Raw genomic sequence first — 21132 nt, forward strand, 5'->3', positions numbered from 1 at the left:
TGTCCATCACAGCTGCCTCCAGCAGTATTAGATTTCACCACATCTATAGTAAATCAACACAGCTCTCTTTAAATTTGATCCATCTTAGGTAGTCTGTCAGATACTGTTATATAATACTGCCTGTTACTAATCAGAAATAATAACATCCATTATTTTTAGTGGGAGACAGAGAATGGGGAGGTAAAGTACACAGAGACCACGTTGAGCTCACAGCAGAAGAAAATTGAAACGGAGATGAGATATTAAAAAAAAAGAAAATGTATTATTTATTTCACAGTACTGTGTACAACCACTCATTAATAGTTCTCTATCTTATATATGGAGGAGGCCAGGAGACCATCTCTAAAATGTGTTGGAGACTCTGTCATGGTTTGGGGCTGCACTTCAGCCAGTGGTGTTTGGGTCTCATCAAAACTGATGGAAATATGAACGCAGAACAGTACCATCAGATTTTGATCCATGCAAAGAAAAAAAAAAAAGGAAAGCAGTGTTTTTTTTTACCTTGAATGAATGAATGATCAATGATCCCAAACACACTTCCAATGCAGTAAGAGCAAACCTGAATGGAAAAACACACAATGGAAGCAGTTTGGGATAATCTTGACAGAGAACAGAACAAAAGGCAGCTGACAGCCAAAGAATATCTTTGAATGTCCTTCAAGAAGCCTGGAGAACTATTTCTGAAGACGGCCAAAAGAAATTACAAGAAAGCTGCCTCACAGAGTTCTGTGTTGAAGAATAAAGGTTTCCATACGAAATATTGACTTTCAAGCTTGTTAGGATTGTACAAATTCAGTTTTTGCCTATATTTCCATATATGTTTGATTGCTTCAATAAATCGCTGCACCTATTTCCCATTTTCCCAACAAAATATAAAGAAATGAGGGGTGGCTTAAGACTTTTGCACAGTACTGTGACATAGTAAAATATATGCTTATGGTTAGCTATACATTTTTCGTATTTTTAATACTGTATCTGTGCATGAACGTTTGTAATGCATATATTCAAAACACAGTCATTTTTATTACAGTGGAATTTAGGTGCCTTATCATCTCCTCCTGTAGGATGTTTTGATTTATTAAGCTTTAATTTACAGTATTAAACAAATACAGACAAAACAATATGTCTGAAACTTGCAAAATGAAATAGAATTACAGGTGAAGGTCGCTATAAGAAAGGAATTAAAATTAGCTGTATGAATATAATTATGGTATAAATGACCAACTATTGTATATATGATAAAGATTCTGCACTGGATTCCATTAAAACGTATAGGTGCACCTACAAAAAAGAAAATTATATAGTGCAATATATCAGTATCATCCATTTCAAGAGGATCTGACATGACAACAGATCTTCTGTATTTCTCTAAAAACCAGCTCCTATGAAACAGCCTATGCTCCAATTCAGGAAATAGAGGTCTTCCTTTTACTTGAGTTCCAAAAATGGTGCCCCCTGGTGCTTCTGGCAAGTAATGACCTTCTTATTACAGAAAGTAGGGACACTGAGATGTCCTTTCAACTGAACAATGCCCTAAGGACATAACACAAGCTGAGACCCATCTCTTACATAATGCACAGGCCACTGTTGTGTTGTTCTAGTCTTTCTTTGTGTGTCAACTGAAATTTTTGCCCCTCCCTCCAGCATACTTTCACCTATCTCCCCTTTATGCTCTTTTAATAATTTTTGGTTCTCTCAGCTCTATTTTTATTCAGCCTTTCTTCAGTGTGACTCTGCCCCCAGCTCAACCGGAATGGAAATGAAAGCTGACTCACATATTCATTAACTCACACGGCTGCACTCTCTTCCACCAATAAAACACGACATGCACATGCATGCACAGATGCAAAAACTGGACATACTTGTAAAAGCATACAAATATGTCCATTTAAGAAATGATTTCTAGAGCCCTCGTGTGTGCAGCTGCATAGATTTTCAAGAAACAAGAATATTGCACAGTCACTGCTGGAAAGGGACAGTGAAGTCAAGCAGCCCGAGAGACATGACCACGCTGTCACTAGAGATATTCACAGTCACCCCGAGCACTGACAGCAGATAACTGCAATCCCTGCTATAAAAAGACCAGCTGACACAGTCAACCCGTGCCTATACATAACATACACTACAGACCCTACAGCACTTCACAGCAACCCAGTAAAATGGCATCATATGATCTAACAAACAGAATTACTATTTTGATGCAGGGAATGCAAGAAACGCAGCACTTTGCCATGCTCTGACCTTTTCCAATGCACACACAATTGCCATGACGCGCTGGTAGATATTGTAACAAGAGCCAGGAGGCTTGGGAGAAAGTATTCACCCAGGAAGAAAATGCAATTAGTTCTCAGATTTTAAAACACAGACTAAAACTGAATCCCCCACCATGTGATGTCTTGGAGAGCGCTGTCTTCCATTGTGTACTGCCATCTAGGGGCCACTTCACATTTAGCAGAACTAAGAGCCAATATGTTCATGATGATTTTAGTAGACTTGATGAGAATGACTGTGTCGATAACAACAGTTTACACGGAATAAATAGAGTGCATGGGGTACTTATTTTTTATTGTAAATAAAAAACACCAGTGTGGGCTATTTGTTACAGTGAAGTGATGCAACAACACACGTATATAAAAACCCTGAGAGGCAGAAAACAATCCATTTAGTCATGTTTCTGAAAGATAAGTAATCTCTACATTTCATTGGACTTCACGTGACACTGAATAAGCAAAGTGAGTGCAAATGTGTTTTACTGTAGTCTGATATGAATCCCAGTATAAGAGACTCCTGTTTACCTCACTTTAACTGCTCTTTATTGACAGAAATCTCTGCTTTCTTCTTTCTTGGCTTGGCTTTCGGGTTTTCCATGGTTCCTTTTTGTTCAGTTTTTACTCTCATTTTTTTGTACTGCATTTTGTCCTCTTTATCCTCTTCCTCTTTCTTTGGCTGCTTTGGATGTGCTGTCTCTTTAAAGCTTTGGAACTTCTTGAGGTCTGAACAGAACAACACCTAAAATGAAAGAGACATTCTGTGGTTACAGTGTTCCAGCTGTAAGAGACAGACACTCACAGTTTGCAGAAATTGACACTCACAGACTGCGCCCAGCCAGCATAGGGTCCCCACAGCTTTCGAAAAAAATCCCCTGTGAAGAAATATTAGATTGAACATTATATTAATAGTGTTTAAAATCTTGGCTTAAACCATATCATTAAACAGGTATGTGAATACTAACCAATATCTCTGTATAGTTTCTCTGTAATGCTCTTCTGCCCATTGTTGGCAGTATATTTATAGTCACGCTTAGCAATCTGCCACATGTGTGTGTCAATGGGTACAGCCTCTGGTTTATCCAGGGACATCAGACATACACAATCTGCCACCTACAACATGACATGAAACCTTGAGTATGTGTTAACTCATATCTTCACATGTCCTTTTCCCAACAGTGTCCTTTGCTGTTGTACCTTTGTGCCAACACCAGGGAGAGTACGAAGAGCATCACGGGCCTCCAGATATGGGACACTGCGTAAGCCATCAAGCCACTGGGGTCCATGGTTGTCCAGAATCTGCTTTGCACTTTGGTGCACGAACCGAGCCCTGTATCCAAAACCGAGATCCCTGAGACGTGCCTCTACGCTGCTGTCTGATAAGAAAAGTAAATAAAACAACATGGAGTTGTAGTCACATGTTTACATACACTCATCATGGGCATGAATGTCATGCTAATTGTGTCCTTCAACAGGACAATGATCCCAAACACACATCAAAACTGGTTTTGAAATGGATAAAGAAGGCTAACATTAAGATTCTGGAATGGCCTTCCCAAAGTCTCAACCTCACCCCTACTGAAAATTTGTGGGCTATGCTCAAAAGCCAGGTTCATGCCAGGAAACCAACCAATTTAAATGAACGCTGCCAACTCTGCCAAAAAGACTGGTCAAATATCCAACCAGAATTATGCCTGAAACTTGTTGATGGCTGCCAAAAGCATCTGGCCAAGATGCAACTAGCTAAGGGCATTTAACCAAATATTAGTGGGGTGCAGGGACGGGCTGGGGTTGAAATTCAGCTTGGGAGCTTGGTTTGGAGAGGCCTTTTATCTGATCGTACAACGGAGCAGCAAAAGGGGGAAAAAGATCGTCAACCCCCCCCTTAGCTGGTGTCTCGCCCTTCACCTCTCCTAATGGTGTGCTGGCTGGGGTTGCAGTGTTCATTTTGACAACAAATTTTGATTTAGTTTTAGTCATAGTCTTTTGACAAAAATCTAATTTAATTTTAGTCATAATTTAGTCATCTGAATAGTTTTCGTCAAGTTTAAGTCGACGAAATTATCTTAAGAATACAGTGGACTAAATCTACAGTTGATTTAGTCGACTAAAATATAAAGAGTGTAAAATGTAAATGCTTTTTCTTCAGTTCCCTTGAATTAGTCATTATACACACTTACACAAAATTAAACATTTATTAAAAGTTATGGAATATTATTAATATTAACATTAGTGTTTCACCTGCTTCCCACACACCTGATCATTAACACCACCTTACTGAGATAATACCAGCATTTTACAGCAGGACACGCTCTGAAAGGTACAGGGCAGTGTTCAGGACTAAGATCAGGAAAGGCTGATCCACCGCGGTGTGGAGATTTCCTCTAAACACAAACGCTAAACTGGGAAAAACACTTTACCCTGCATGACAATAAACTGCTTACATTTACATGGAGATCTGGGTGACTGGTTTGCAGATGTCGTTTAAGATTTGTCGTGTTTTTACCCGAGATAGTCGCCACACATGGTTTACACATCGTTTTGTTTGTCACAACATCAAAGGACAAATGTGTCCATACATCGGCTCTTCTCTTTCTCCCTGCTGACATTGTTTACATCACTTAGTTCTATCGGAAGTAAAGACAAATCACAGGCTAGTTTGTCCTTCCCGGGTTTAGAGCAAATTTGCGCAACTGTGCGTTTGATTGGATATTTTCCTAACTTGTCCCGCCCTGTCACAAAATTAAATCAGTTTTGATTGGATTTCGTCCCTGCCAAGCATTTTCGTCTCGTTTTCATTCATTGACGAAAGTGTCAGTTAATTTCGTTATCGTTTTTACCCTTTTAGGTAGTTTTTATTTAGTTATCTCGTTTTCGTCATGAAAAAGGGCCGTTGACGAAAACTATGACGAAAATATTTCATCAACAAAATTAACACTGCTGGGCTGTTGTGTTTGTAGCCCCTCCTGATGAAAAAAGAGCTCTTAGAGCCGAAACGTTCGCGACCGACCATCACTGCCTGCACCTGTGGCCGCGCCAGCGCTGCTGTGCTTAATTGGGTTTAAAAAAAAAATTCTGATGACCGGCCTGGAAACGACCGGCCGTTCGGGAAACCTCCCCAACCTCCCTATGGCCACCCCGCCCCTGGTGGGGTGTAAGTATATGTTTGAGTCTGTATGAATAATTTTGACACTATGTGAATTAGAATTAGAAAATCCAAAATACACTCAAACTTGTGCCCATGGTTGGCTACATTTCGATAATTGAACCACCAGCACAAAGACAAAGGTAGTGGGACAAATATCTCTGGACACTCGAGTGTCCTGGGATCTTCATGATCCCACTTTTTGAAAAGATTTTAAACAGAGCTCCATGGCAAATGTTTAAAGCACCTGCAAGTGCAGACACGGAAGGAAAGTCGTGGTATGAGGTCTGATCAAGCTGGCACAGGGGGGAGCCCAGAGCCTGACACAGTCTCTCTACCATGCCCTGAATCCGAGAGATGTGGTTGTTGGAGGTGCAAATAAAGGAAAACAGGCATTCAGTGGGGTCTTGGCGAAGCATTCGCACACCTGCAGAAAGACCACAAAAAGTATTCAGAATATTTGACATGATATAGCATATGAGTAACACCTTACTGTGTAGTAAGTGATATGTAGTAACAATTCTGCACAAACATAAACACTGACCTGTGAAGATGCTTGCAATGCGTTTGAAGTGACAATCAGCTGCTCCCCACTCCTTGTACAGATCATCCATCCTCACATCCAGCTGGAAGTAATCTCTCAGCATCTCTTCGTCCAGCTCTCTATTCTGTACTGAAGAAACAGCCAAAGGCTCCTCTTCATCCTTCTCTGGAGCACCTTTGAATCTCTTCTCTGCCGTGTTTTCCTCCGCAAGAGAAATACCAGATCTCCTCTTCCTGTCACTTCCCTCCTTCTGTTTGTCCTGGTTTTTGTACACGTGGTACCAAAGTGTGTCATCTGTTTGGGTAAGAGTCCACACTCGCCCTCCCATCACCCCGGTCCAGTGTCCTTCTGCAGTTTCTCTCCAGCTGCGGAATGAGACAGAGGATAATCTAAAGCGTACTAGTTCTGCCACTGATGCAATTGATATGTAAAGGATGAATGTGACTTTGACCAACTTACCGAAAGGACTGTCCACAGGAAAGAGTGAGATCTAGACGCAATTCGGACTTTGCACAGGCCATAGATTTCCACATCTTTGATCCAGATGACAGCACCGCATGACTGGCCATAATTCTATTCACAGTTTCTCCGTTGACTGCTTGAGTTAGTAATAAGTTTATACGAATCTACTTAAGTGTACAGGTTTTATTAAACGCATTGTAGTGTAATCCGGTGTGTGTGTGTGTGTGTTGTAGCTTACAACAAAAAAATACATAGCGTGATAGTGTTTTACGGGAAGCAACACCGTATTCAGTGTAAAAAACTTTCGCGGAGTTGTTTTAGGTTCCTTACCATTGGTATGATGGACAACAAAGATCTTACACGGCGTTGGAAAGGCGTATATATTTTATTAGAAAAGTTGTAAAAAAAACAGATTTTCGATTATAGTAATTTTAAATATTTTCTATTGTTGATAATAGATAATTACATTGAAAAGTTAATGTTAATTGTCAAGACTGACTGAAAAATCAATCTGATGCAACATTACCCTGATTCCGGTAACTCCTCCCGCACTGGTGTCAACACAAATCCCGATTGGCTCGCTCAATCGTAGTAGGCGGTAATATTAGTAAATCTTCTTCACGATTGGTCAGTGCCGTCAAACCCGCAGTGTTCTATTGGCTGATATTCTTTGTATGTCACGGCTTTTTTTCTTTCCAAAGGAAGTGTCTGCTGGTCTCTCTTTGGAAAGCAAACCCGTGTGTGGCGGTGTGGCTGAAGGCTTCTCATTTTAACTGGTGAATTCGACGGAGTAATGGCGGATACGTTGACACTTTTCACGTCCATTGGACTCAGTGAGCAGAAAGCGAAAGAAACGCTGAAAAATGAAGCGCTGAGTTCGTCCCTGAAGGAGGCAATTACTCAGGTTGGTCGCAACAGCTCACGAGAAAACTCAGCTACAAGGGACAGCTGTGAAAATGACTGACACTTGCCTATTTAGCTCATTTGTATACACTGTTATTTTTTAAATTAACGGTGCTCTAGTTATAGTTATAGATATGCCTATCCTTGCATGACCTTCCTATAACTTTTGTGTATGTTGTGCCATACTTCCACTTTTACTTTCATATTTAGGTCCGACCCTCTCGAAGGGATCGACGAGGAGCCTATTGCATTCGTTACAACACAAAAATAAAGGGTCTGTACCCCTAAAACAAGATACAGGTGAAACCAGAATTTTACATACACTATATAAAAAAATATGTTTTTCTCACTGTCTGACACAAATCAAAATAAACTTTTCCTGTTTTAGGTCAATTAGGATTGCCAGAATTACTTATATTTGCTGGTTAGACAAAGTGGCTTAAGGATGATAAAGTCAGTGTTTCGGAGTGACCATCAGAAAGCCCTGATCTCAGTCCTATTGAAAATATATGGGCAAAGCTGAAAAGGCAGGTGCAAGCAAGGCAGCCTACAAACATGGCTCAGTTAAACCAGTTCTGTCAGGAGGAATGAACCCAAATTCTTCTCACACTATTCTGAGAAGCTTGTGGAAGGATATTCATAAACGTTTGACCCAAGTCATACAGTTTAAGGGCAATGGTACCAAATACTAATGGAATGTATGTAAACTTTTGACTTGCACAAAGCAATAAAAATGCCATAAAAAATTCTGTCTCTCATTATTCTGGCATTTGGCAAATTATAAATAATTTTGGTAATCCTAATTGACCTAAAACAGGAAAGGTTTGTTCTGATTTCATGTCAGAGAGTGAGAAAAACATGCATATGTGTATTTTTGTAAACTTCTGGTTTCAACTGTAAGCCAGGTCAAACGCTTCTCAAAAACACACATATATAGACTCATGAAATTCAGTACACTAAGAGATCATATGAAAACTAACTATATATATATATATATATATATATATATATATATATATATATATATATATATATATATATATATATTTCTGTGGACAATAAACAAGACGTTGGATTGAATTTTGTGAAATGCAAAGTCTGCTTTTAGCACACTTCGTATTTTAACAAACTCGTCCTAGGGCATTTAATAACCAACTGACACCAAAATAAGTTATGATCATTTAGACAAGCGGGGCATCAGAAGTTATCAAAGGTTTTATAGAATATTCAATGGTGTTGCCATAGCAACTCGATGAATTTGGCCTCCATTTTTGTCTTGCCGCAAAATTGCTTGTGCAATCATTCAGTCTTTGTCCGATCAGCCTAAAAATGTAATCACTTATGTACTGAATCAACCTGAACCCACAACTAACCCTTTTTTTTTTTTCTGTAAGATATTTTTCGGCCTTTTTTACAGCTTTATTGGACAGTTCTTACAGTGGAGAGAGACAGAAAAGTGGGGGGAGAGATGGGGAAGACACGCGGTAAATACAAACAAACAGGATGGGACTCGAACCTGCACCGACCGCTCCGCCACGCGGGATACATGATCGCCTGCTCATTCCTTGAGCCTTCCTGGTGCCCTTTAACACAGATTTTGAAGAAGATGATATATAATTGACCTTTCCTCTTTGGTTTCAATAGGTGCAGCATGTCCATGGGGCATCAGGAGTGGACAAAGCCATGGGTACATTGCTGTACAGTATGGCATCTCGCCTTAAAGACACCAAGCGCCTGGCATTTCTTTCAAACAGTATAGCTCAGCGCAAGATCTGCACAGAACTACAACTGGCAGGTAAGTTATCACAGTTGGTAAACTTTTTTTTTTGTCATCGCCTCACTGATCCTTATAAGGTAGCAGTTTTTGGAAGTGCCTTTCTAAAGAGCTCACTCAAGCATGGTACTTTAATAAGTAATAAGATGCCACCATTGCAACAAGTCAGTTTGTCCTCCTAGGTTTTCCTTGATCAACTGTAAGAAGTATTATTGTAAAGTGGAAGTGTTTAAGAACCACAGCAACTCAATCGCAAAGTGGGGCAGGCTAAAGTTACAGAGCAAGGTTGCAAGTGCTGGGGTGCATAGTGCATTAAAATCACCAATACCAGCTAACTGTAGAGTTCCAAAACTCATCGGGCATTAACATCAACACAAAAACTGCACCAGGAGCTTCAGGGCATGGGTTTCCATGGCCAGACAGCTCCTACAGGTCCTACAGGAAATCTCTTCTAGGCTGGTTAATGCACACTGTGGAATGAATTAATTCTTCTTGTGCTGCAGCCTGGCATTGCTTCCAGTGACAGCATGGAGCTGTTTGCTCAGTAATAAGAAATGACATGCCCCAACCCACTCACACTCTCATTACATCGTTTTTTTTGTTTTGTTTGGTTGTTTGTTTTCTCCTTTTCATCCCTGTGATGCATTCATGGTGCAGATGTAAACATGCAGCACTTCAGCATCTAGCTAGCTACTGAAGAGGGGCAAGCATAAATTGAGTAACTTTTTTTTTCTTTAAATGGCAGTTGATTTCAAATGCAACTCTTCAAGCAGCTCAACAAATATAAGCAAACACATGAACTGTTTCTGTGCCGTTTGTCCCAAAATGTGTCTGAGAGCTAAAATACAGTTGCTATATTTCCCAGGGAGAGAGGGGAAAAAAAAAACCCAGTGTGTGACACAGAGATGGAGAAACATGTAAGAGTACAGGAGAGGAAGATGAGATGGCATGTTTAAAAGACTGCTCAGCAAGTTTTGCTAAACTGGAAGTTTAAATCTTATTTAAATTTAAACCAGATATTGGATCAGTACATGATGTGTTACTGAATTATGTTTTTGTGAAACATTTTACAAAAGAAAGTGATGTTCATGGTCAATGTTAGGTTACTTTGAGGGTAGCAGACATCAATTTATATTTAAGGTGATGATGTTGATTAGCTTCACACACTGAATTCTACCTTTTATATTAACTTTATTGTATCTAGGGGTTAGAAAATCAGTAAATATATGAAATTAAAAAAAAAAAAATCCACAGAAGTCAGCTGATCACAGCACCACCAAACAAGTTATGTGACTTACGTCTTATGAATTTTTTTCTCCATGCTGCAAACAATCCTACAATTCCTCCGCTTGCAAAATCTCACTTTAACCCCTACATATATATTGAATGTGAGTTGACATGAACGACTGGATTTAAAACCTTTTTTTTGACCCACCTGTTGATTATTTTTTTTGTAGCTGCTTTGGACTTTGTGAAGAGTCATCCACAAGACCCCATCAACCAGAAGGAGTTTGACGAAGCATGTGGAGTGGGTGTTGTCATTACACCCGAGCAGATTGAGGAAGCAGTAAGTGCACAATCTTACTGTAAAAATGTGTCTTTTCACAAGCTGTACCAGGTGTGGTTTGTACAGTAACAGTGAAATTTACTATAGGTAGAAGCTGTGATCAAGAAGCACAAGGAGCAGCTGCTAAAGGAGAGGTACCACTTCAACATGGGACTGCTAATGGGTATGAGCTCACACTTTTTGGTTAAATATTAATGCAGGTGCTGAAGCCTAACAGCCAAACAAAATTTCTCACTGAGCCTTTGTGTCTGCATGCAGGTGAAGCTCGCACGGCTCTAAAATGGGCTGATGGCAAGGTGATAAAAAATGAGGTGGACATGCAGGTATGTTTGGAAAAATTTTATTTTGTTACTAATGTGTCTGTCAGTGTGGTTGAGTATTTGCAGGCAAGTTGTTGGGTTGCTCTCACTGCATAATAAAAGAAGTTCTGGCTTTCATCTTAAAGGTTCTGCACCTTTTAGGACCCAAAACAGAGGCTGACTTGGAGAAGAAGCCCAAGGTAAAAATAGCAGACCTTATTTAAAGGAACAGTTCAGCATTTCTGGGCCCACATTTATGCACTTTCTTTGCTGCTTTGAGCCAAGAGATAGTCCAGCACATAATCCTTTTGTGCAAATTAAATAGATAATCTGTGTGTTTAAGCTTCAGAATGCCAATTTGTAACTTCTTGACAGGGCTGAGCTAGTCCTTTCTCCTTATTTCCAATCTTGTTATTTACCCTGTGCAAGAAGAGGAATGCATAGCATGTTTTCATTTGTTCTGTATTTAATATCTTGCAGGCACAGAAAGCTAAAGTTGCAGAGAATGATGTGAAGATGAAGAAGGAGGAAATGGTGGTGAATGGTAAGCAGAAAGCAAATTCAACAACAGATAGGAGTGTATTTTTGCCTTGAAGTGCTTTTTTTAAAATTTTTTGATTGTTTAGGTGATGACGTCTCTGGGGAGGGAAAGTCGCTAATGGAGCAGCTCAGAGGAGAAGCACTGAAGTTTCATAAACCAGGTGAGTGGAAAAATAGCTGTACCATTTGAAATGAAATTGTCTTTTTGCAGCTGGAAATGTGTGCTTATTCTTAGTCTGTACACACTGCAGAACTCCCAGTGTTTCTAAAACATTTGCCAAGAAACCTGGATGTCCATCCATCCATCCATTTTCTTTTGGTTATCCTTTTCAGGGTTGCAGGGGAGCTGGAACCTATCCCAGCTGTCATAGGGCCAAAGGCAGGGTAAACCCTGGACAGGTCGCCACCCTGTCGCAGGACTAACACAGAGACAGACAGAAAACCATTTACACTCGCATTCATACCTACAGCCAGTTTAGAATCACCAGTTAACTTAACCCTAAGTCTTTGGACTGTGGGAAGCCCGGAGTACCTGGAGAGAAACCATGCAACCACAGGGAGAGCGTACAAACTCCACTCAGAATGGTCCCAGTTGTTGATTCAAACCCAGGACCTTGTTGCTGTGAGCTGGATGTGAGAATGCACATTCCTGAATCAGTGAGCTCAGATATTGAACAGATTTCGGTTAAAAAGTCTTTGGCAAAGTCAGATTGAGTCAGATTGTCTGGAGACAATTTCCTGCTCTATTCTTCTTTTCCTACATGCACATGGGTGGCATTCCTCGACACCAGCTTTTCCAGAACTCTTGTGAATAGGGCAGCTTTTGACAATGTGCCACTCTGGTTATTCATACTTTGCCATGAATTCATTTGTTGATTTCTTTGCTTTTCTTCATACAGGAGAAAATTATAAAACTGAGGGCTACATCGTCACACCAAACACAATGAACTTGCTTAAAAAGCACCTGGAATTCAGTGGTGGACAGGTATGATGCTTTCATGAGTTATCCAAACTGTTAGAAGTCAAATATGCCAAGTTTTTAAAAATGATCACGTTCACTGATTTACCTACATCTGCATTCCTTTAGATACGTACCCGTTTTCCTCCTGAGCCCAACGGTATACTTCACATTGGGCATGCCAAAGCTATCAACTTCAATTTTGGCTATGCAAAGGTAAGTAATTTTCTTTTTCCTGCATCAACACCATATAAGCTGTTGAATCCTCTCTTGTGCAGCTGTTTACTCTGAACCTCGTCGTCTGCTGTAGGCAAACAATGGAATTTGCTACTTGAGATATGATGACACAAATCCTGAGAAGGAGGAGGAGAAATACTTCACTGGCATTAAAGATATGGTGGAGTGGCTGGGTGAGTTTACTGTACATGCCTGTTTTCGGACACACTACATTCCATTCAATCCATCATCTTATAAGTGTCTTTGTATCACACAGGCTACGAACCTTATGAAATCACGCATGCTTCCGACAACTTTCAGAAACTCTATGACCTTGCTGTGGATCTTATTCGCAGGTGAGTGTAGGATCTACTGTATAGTTTGCAGACATGTTGGTAAATGTCTGGACACATGGTGTTAGACTTGATTCTTTTCTCTGCCTTCAGGGGTCATGCGTATGTGTGCCATCAGAAAGGTGAGGAGCTGAAGGGCCATAACGTTCCTCCATCACCATGGAGAGACCGACCCATCGAGGAGTCGCTGGTGCTGTTCGAGAGGATGAAGAAGGGCCTGTTTGCTGAGGGAGAGGCCACACTCAGGATGAAGATGGTCATGGAGGATGGGAAGATGGACCCTGTAGCATACAGAATAAAATACACACCACATCACCGGACGGGAAATGAATGGTATAAAAACCACAACTGCTGTAGTTACTTTTAGCTCTAATACGTTTTCACACAACACAGTGTGTACTACTTAAACTTGTTTCACTTGTTTTTCTCTACAGGTGCATCTACCCCACCTATGATTACACTCACTGTCTGTGCGACTCTATTGAAAACATTTCACATTCACTGTGTACAAAAGAGTTTCAAGCCAGGTATATGTGTTTCTGTGTTTTTTTTTTTTTTTTTGGTTTTTTTAATCTTCATTAGCTTCATTTGAACCTTTGTTGAATTCCTACAGAAAGGCAGTGCTGTTTTTGTTGTTGACCTTTTTGTTTGTGATTGTCTGTCAGGCGTTCGTCATATTATTGGCTGTGCAATGCTCTGGACGTCTACTGCCCTGTTCAGTGGGAATATGGGCGGCTGAACCTTACCTACACTGTTGTGTCCAAGAGGAAAATCATCAAACTGGTTGAGACAGGCATTGTCAGGTAAAGTAGGATTTGTTTTTGCTATTTGACTTAATTATTTACTTTGTAATGCAAAGAAATATGCTCAGTACTTAAAAAAGGCACTCTGTCTTTTTGTACAATATTATAACAAGTGTATAACATTTTAGGAGTACACTGGGAAAGATAGACCAACATGTATCGACTCCAAGTCTTCATCAGGGTCTGGCAAATATACAGTCAGCCAGGATTAAATACCAGCCCTGGGTGGCAGTCAGCCTGCACCTGTGGCAAGGCATTAAACCCCTAGATGTAGTTGTAATCAAAAGGTGGAGGCTCACACATGACAAAGCAAAAAAAAAAAAATTGTACTAGATCAGAATAAAATATGCTGTAATTCAATCATTATGCAGCAATTATGGTGTGATGGTTAGCATTACTGCCTCACAGCTAGAATGATATCCAGAAGGTCTGGATTCAATTCCATCTTGGTCTGGACCTTTCTCTGTGGAGTTTGCATGTTTTCCCTGTGTCTGCGTGGGTTTCCTCCCACAGTCCACAGAAATGCAGTTACTGGGGTTCAGTTAATTGGCCACTCTAAATTGCCCACAGGTGTGAGTGTGAAAGGTTGTCTGTCTCTCTGTGTTGGCCCTGCGACAGGCTGCCGACCTATACAGGGTGTACCCTGCCTCTTGCCCTATGTCAGCTGGGATAGGCTCCAGTCCCCCTCCGAACCTAAACATGATAAGCAGAAGAGGATGGATGGATGGATCAACCATTAGATTAGACACATACTCATACTATGTGTAAAAAAATCAGCAATTATATTTTACTAGTCATAATTTAATACCATATAAAGCAACCTAATATCTAAAGCACAGAGGTGAATCTAAAACAAAAGGATAGCTATGTTAGAGTAACATGGCAAAAAATGTACTGCATAATAAAAGCCTTACTAAGCATACTAGGCATACTGTGATGGAGTGGCGATATGTCCAGGGTGTACCCAACCTCTCGCCCTATGGAGCCCATACCTACTAGCTGGGATAGGCACCCACCCCATGAAACCCTGAATTGGATAAGGAGTTAGGAAAATGGAGGGATGGTTAATATTCAGATACAACCACTTTTTTTTTTGTTTGTTTGTTTTAAACAGTTGTTTAAATTAGTGGTCTTATGTCTAATGAAAGTGAAAATGTGCCGTTCAGGTTTTAGATTTGAGAAAAAGATCACTTGTGTAGGATTGAAAGTCAGTGTTGGCATATAACTACATATGGGAGTATAAAATGTTGAGCTCACCCATGTTTCAAATTTCATTATCTAAAGAGGGGTTTGGTTTTCTGAAACATATTAAAAGCTGTTGAAATTAATCTCTTAATTGCTTCATAGAAGAGTGTTGGTGTGGCATTTTGACCACAGCTGTTTTTGTGTTGTCTTCTTTGTTCCTAGACTGTTAAAATGTTTTTTCACAATTTCAGAGACTGGGATGATCCCAGACTCTTCACTTTGACGGCACTGAGGAGAAGAGGGTTCCCTCCAGAAGCAATCAACAACTTTTGTGCACGGGTAGGCAGAATGAATGCAGTGATGAACCTTTGGATGGCACAACAAGATCAATGTGCTGTTATATACTTAAACTGTACCCATCTCATAGGTGGGAGTCACAGTTTCCCAAACGACGACGGAGCCCCACCTACTGGAAGCATGTGTGAGGGATGTGCTGAATGAAACAGCACCTCGAGCCATGGCTGTGCTGGAACCACTCAAAGTCACCATAACAAACCTTCCTGAGAACTCAAAGGTTTGTATGTTGCTTTTAAAACAAACTGTTTTCTGATGACTTAGTATATTCTGTCTTTTACATGATAATTTAGGACAAAATCATCCTACTGTTGTCTTCTTTTTCAGACAGATGTACGAGTACCAGACTTTCCTGCCGAAGAGGCCAAGGGCAGCCATGTGATTCCATTCACACGCACAGTCTTCATTGAACAAAGTGACTTCAGAGAGGTGAGAGAGGGGAAAAAACCCCTCAAAATCAGTTATTTTAAAAAGACATTGTTTGACCTCTTTTGGGGTTGGAGATGGAGGGTGATTATGGGGTTATTCTCTCCTTTGACAGTTGATGGAGAAAGGCTACAAGCGTCTGACCCCAGAACAGCCTGTAGGCCTGAGGCATGCTGGGTATGTCATCTCTGTCCAGAAAGTCATCAAGGTAAGACTCACTAAGTAGATCTAAAAGACACCATGAACATAAAAATGCATTTTCAAGGCTCTAATCCTGCGAAAATATCAACATATAAAATCATTCTGTTTTTTACATATATTTATGCAGGCTGACAAAATTATAGGGAGCCCCTAAAACCCCAGGATTATAGAAAAAATATACACAATCATTGTACTACCAAGGTGACCAATATTAAAGTAGAAGTTATGTGTTAGGATATTAGATTGGGGGGGAAAACTCTTTACATTCCCAAAGATGGGACAGCATGGAGGAGAAATACTGCTACTACTACTGCTCAAATACAGACAAAGCACAACTCTTCATACTCTGAAAACCACACCAGCTGAAGGGGAAAACAGCCCCACAACATGCATCTTAGGGCTGAAACACTAACAAAATGCTTTTAGGATTCACTGTTTGCAGGCTACATAAAGATAGTCATTAGAAAACTAACGTTATTTACAAGGTTCACATGACTTCATGCAGTTCAACTTCTATAAAAGCAGAAGGCGGCATTCGGGTATTTAACACAATGCCACAATCTTCCCAGGAGTGGATGTCTCAGAAATTTTACCCCAAGGTCAGAGAAATTGCAAAAAAAATGAATGCTCCTCAGGCCTCAGTTAACAAGTTAAAAGTTCATGACTTGTTTGGAGGGGTTGCCAGGAAAAAGCCTCTTGTCTCTAAAAAGAGCACAGCAGCATGGCTTAGGTTTGCAAAGTTGCATCTGAAAAACATACAATACTTCTGGAACAATTGTCTTTGGCCCGATGACACCAAAGTGGAGATGATTGACAATAAGTTACAGCACCACCTTTTTGCAACAACCAAACACTTTATACCAACTGTGAAGCACAGTGGTGGTGGTGGTGGTGTGATAATTTGGACTTGTTTTGCAGCCTCAGGACATGAGGTCATTGAGTCAACCATGAACTCCTCCATCCATCCATTCTCTTCTGCTTATCCAGGGCTGGGTTGTGGGGGCAGCAGCCTAAGCAGAGAAGCTCCGGCTTCCTTGAACTCCTTGGTATATCAAAAGTAGTCTAGTCAAATGTAAGACCATCTGTTTGCTGAAGCTTGGCTCAAACTGGGTCATTCAACAGGACAATGATCCCAAGCCAGTAAACACCAGCAGACCTAGAACAGAATGACTGCTCACATTTAAGCAATTTAGTTAAATCAAATAGAGATCATAATGTTCACTTGGAGATGTATCATTATGGAGAACAGCCTTTGACTAGCACCGTCACCTTTCACTGTGAGAGTTGTCTTTAACCACCAATCTGTTGATCTGCAGACCTTTTTAGAGTAAAATTTTTTTTACTGTTTCACTATCTGGTTTATGACACACATGCTGTTCTGCACTGTTTTTCAGGATACTCAGGGTCAAGTGGTGGAACTGGAGGTGAACTGCTGCAGTACTGAGACTGCAGAGAAGCCAAAGGCCTTCATCCACTGGGTCAGTGAGCCACTGGTGTGTGAAGTACGTCTTTATGACAGACTGTAAGTCACAAACAGTTACTTTTATTCACAACTAATATGCCATGTAGAGAGCTCCCTTCACCAGAGTATCTAATTGCCTCTGTAGCTTCCTACACAAACATCCAGAAGATCCATCTGAAGTGCCCAACGGCTTCCTGAGTGACATCAACCCTGTGAGTATCTCCGAACTACAACAGAAGGCCTTTTGAATTATGTGTCAGCAGCCACTGTGATTGGTTAAATTCTTTCTTCATTTTTCATTTAGAATTCTATGCAACTGATTAGCAGTGCCTTAGTGGATACCTCGGTCAAAGGAGCAAAAGTTTTTGACAAATTCCAGTTTGAAAGAATTGGCTACTTCTCCGTGGATCCAGACAGCACCGCAGACAAGGTACAGAAAGACAAGAACTTTAAAATGTGTTAATGAAAGCTTCTGTTTTCATTAACTTGGGAAATTCTTTTACTCTTGGTCTAGATTAAAAACATTTATGTACTATGAGATCAAACTTTTTTCTTCTTTCACTGCAGCTCATCTTCAACAGAACAGTCACCCTCAAAGAAGACCCTGGGAAGATCTGATCGACTCAAAAATCAAGCCACTCTTCCTGCTTCAGAGATGCATGTTCAAATGGTTTGCATTACTCACCGTGTAATGTCAGCAAAGGCAGACTGCTCAGCCTGAGATACTGTAAATTTTTTTTTTCAGGGATTGGTCTCAGAATCTAAATGAAATTATATTCCTCGGGTGTTGTTGAGTTGGGATTTTATTTCTCACAAGAGAGCTGCAGTATCACTTTGACCTGCTGATGTGGTCAGTCAGCATTAAGAGTGCTTTTTTAATACCTGCTGCAGTAGTATTCACTTACAGTGTTTTCTCTTCTTCGTTGAATGTATGAAGCTTTCATCATTGTTCAATAAGGGCTGTTTGTGTATATTAGGTTGAGTCTAAGCGGGTGTAACACAAATATGATGTTCTCAGATGCCATATTACTTTTTTATATACAAAGGTAGCATCACTGCCAAAGCATCACGTTTTGTTTTTTAAATACTGAACAGAATGAACATGTCTTTACTGGAGCAAAGAATAAAGAATTCTACAAAATGCAGCATCCTTGTGTACTGATGCGCATGTCCACTGATGTTTTTTCTATCTACAATAATACAGAGAAAACCCAACAGTCAAAATGACCCCCTATGAACAAGCACTTGGCGACAGTGGGAAGGAAAAACTCCCTTTTAACAGGAAGAAACCTCCAGAAGAACCAGGCTCAGGGAGGGGCAGTCATCTGCCGCGACTGGTTGGGCTGAGGGGAGAGAAAAGACATGCTGTGGAAGAGAGCCAGAGATTAATAACAATGATTAAATGCAGAGTGGAGTATAAATAAAGTAAATAAGGTGAATGAAAAACTGAATTATGGGAACCCCCCCCCAGCAGCCTAGGCCTTTAGCAGCATAACTAAGGGATGGTTCAGGGTCACCTGATCCAGCCCTAACTATAAGCTTGATCAAAAAGGAAAGTTTTAAGCCTAATCTTAAAAATAGAGAGGGTGTCTGTCTCCCGAATCCAAGCTGGGAGCTGGTTCCACAGAAGAGGGGCCTGAAAGCTGAAGGCTCTGCCTCCCATTCTAATTTTAAGTATCCTAGGAACCACAAGTAAGCCAGCACTCTAAGAACGAAGTGCTCTATTTGAGTGATACGGGACTATAAGGTCTTTGAGATAAGATGGGGCCTAATTATTCAAGACCTTGTATGTGAGGAGAAGGATTTTAAATTCTATTCTAGATTTAACAGGAAGCCAATGAAGAGAAGCCAATATGGGAGAAATCTGCTCTCTCTTTCTAGTTCCTGTCAGTACTCTAGCTGCAGCACGTTGGATCAGATGAAGACTTTTCAGGGAGCTTTTAGGACAGCCTGATAATAACGAATTACAATAGTTCAGCCTAGAAGTAATAAATGCATGAATTAGCTTTTTAGCGTCACTCTGAGAAAGGATGTTTCTAATTTTAGAAATATTGCGCAAATGCAAAAAGTGCTAAGAGGTTACAGTTTGCCAAAGAACACATTGACTGACCTGTAGAGAAATGTAGAAACATTTTGTGGACTCATGAAATTAAGATTGTTCTTTTTTGGTCCAAGGGCCCCTGACAGTTTGTCAGATGACCCCCAAGCACTGAATTCAAGCCATAGTGTGTTCTGAAGACAGTGAAGCATGGTGGTGCAAGCATCATGATATTTGATTGCTTCTCTTACTATGGTGTCGGGCCTATTTATTGCATACCAGGGATCATGGATCAGTTTGCATATATCAAAATCCTTGAAGAGGTCATGTTGCCTTATGCTGAAGAGGAAATGCCCTTGAAATGGGTGTTTCAACAAGACAACGACCCCAACCACACCAGTAAGCGAGCAGCATCTTGGTTCCAGACCAACAAAATTAAAGTTATGGAATGGTCAACCCAATCCCCGGACCTTAATCAGATAGAAAACTTGTGGGGTGACATCAAAAATGCTGTTATTGAGGCAAAACCAAGAAATGCAGAGGAATTGTGGAAAGTTGTCAAATCATCCTGGGCTGGAATACGTGTTCACAAGTGCCAGAAGTTGGTTGACTCCATGCAACACAGTTGTGAAGCAGTTCTCTAAAACAGTGGTTATACAACTAAATACTAGTTTAGTGATTCACAGGAATGCTAATTCCTAAAGCTTTTTCAGTTCATAAAGTGAATATTTGAGTTTAAAAAGAAAAATGCAGACACTGCTATTTTTTTAAACAGCTCAACATTAATTTGTCTTCATTTCCTGTGAAGTAATTGGAAAAATATAGAATATAATGTGCAGTGTTCCCAATGCCTGGAAATAAAAACAATTTAAGGATTCCGAGCTTCACTCGTGCTTTTAAATGCACTGCTCTTATTGTGAACAGGACTGTAAGTTCCGTCATCTCACTAATGGCTGTGAAACTTCTTTAGAGGATGCTCCAGTGTCCACCTCACCCTATCCCTAGCATCCTCCTCTGGCACACCAACCTTCTGCATATTCTACTCCACTACACCCATGAATCTCTTCTGACGTCTTTCTCTTTTCCTCCAGCTTGGCAGCTCCATATTCAACACCCTTTGTCCAATATATCAACTGTCCCTCCTCTACACATGTCCAAACCATCTTAGTCTTGCCTCTTTGTCTCCGAAATGGTCAACCTGAGCTGTCCCTCTGATAGAATGATTTCTAATCTTGTCCATTCTGGTCACTCCCAAAGAAAATCTTAGCTTTGTCAGATCTACCACCTTCAGATCTGCCTCCTGTCTTTTTGTCAGTGCCACTGTCTCCAAACCATCTGAAGATCCCGGATATAATCCCACCTCCACATTGAACACATCCATAGGGGTAGAAACCAGGGGGGGATGGGGGGGACATGACAGGATTTTCCTCCACTTTTCCCTGTAAAATAATAGAATATTAAAGCACATAGTTAAGAACATCTGGTCCATAACAGAAATAGTGTAGGAGCTGCAGACCATGCTGAAGTGTAATGCGTGGGAATTAACCCTCAACTGCCCAGAACCTTCTGAGCACAACCCAGGCATTTAGCACATCTCCCCGGGACCCCCTTAAAAGATTCAGAAGCCAGTGAACC

General features: G+C 40.5%; 2 protein-coding genes across 6 annotated transcripts; one reads left to right on the top strand and one right to left on the bottom strand.

Annotated features, from left to right (window-relative positions):
- Nucleotides 1-2550: 2550 nt before the first annotated feature.
- ogg1 (8-oxoguanine DNA glycosylase) lies at nt 2551-6983 on the bottom strand. 5 transcript variants are annotated; one of them, XM_030734427.1, is made up of 8 exons: nt 6945-6983; nt 6416-6551; nt 5957-6321; nt 5660-5839; nt 3465-3643; nt 3233-3380; nt 3093-3142; nt 2551-3009 (listed from the first exon to the last, which is right to left on the bottom strand). In XM_030734427.1, the coding sequence occupies exons 2-8, from the start codon at nt 6523-6525 to the stop codon at nt 2797-2799; spliced, it is 1245 nt and encodes a 414-aa protein (XP_030590287.1). In that variant the 5' UTR covers nt 6526-6551; nt 6945-6983; the 3' UTR covers nt 2551-2796. The 5 variants fall into 5 exon arrangements, with proteins under 5 accessions (XP_030590287.1, XP_030590286.1, XP_030590284.1 ...); XM_030734426.1 differs by lacking the exon at nt 6945-6983 and adding an exon at nt 6749-6932; XM_030734424.1 differs by lacking the exon at nt 6945-6983 and having other exon boundaries at nt 6416-6738.
- Nucleotides 6390-18083, top strand: qars1 (glutaminyl-tRNA synthetase 1). Its single transcript, XM_030734423.1, has 24 exons — nt 6390-6559; nt 7120-7322; nt 8966-9116; nt 10553-10662; nt 10750-10825; nt 10921-10985; nt 11108-11161; nt 11442-11505; nt 11588-11662; nt 12401-12486; nt 12589-12675; nt 12770-12869; nt 12953-13031; nt 13122-13361; nt 13463-13555; nt 13694-13831; nt 15268-15355; nt 15444-15590; nt 15698-15799; nt 15912-16004; nt 17392-17519; nt 17605-17671; nt 17764-17889; nt 18027-18083. Exons 2-24 carry the CDS (start codon nt 7212-7214, stop codon nt 18075-18077), a joined length of 2331 nt encoding a protein of 776 aa, XP_030590283.1. The 5' UTR covers nt 6390-6559; nt 7120-7211; the 3' UTR covers nt 18078-18083.
- The last annotated feature ends 3049 nt before the right edge of the window (nt 18084-21132 follow it).

The sequence above is a fragment of the Archocentrus centrarchus genome, chromosome 7, assembly GCF_007364275.1.
Source record: "Archocentrus centrarchus isolate MPI-CPG fArcCen1 chromosome 7, fArcCen1, whole genome shotgun sequence".
Taxonomy (NCBI): domain Eukaryota; kingdom Metazoa; phylum Chordata; class Actinopteri; order Cichliformes; family Cichlidae; genus Archocentrus; species Archocentrus centrarchus.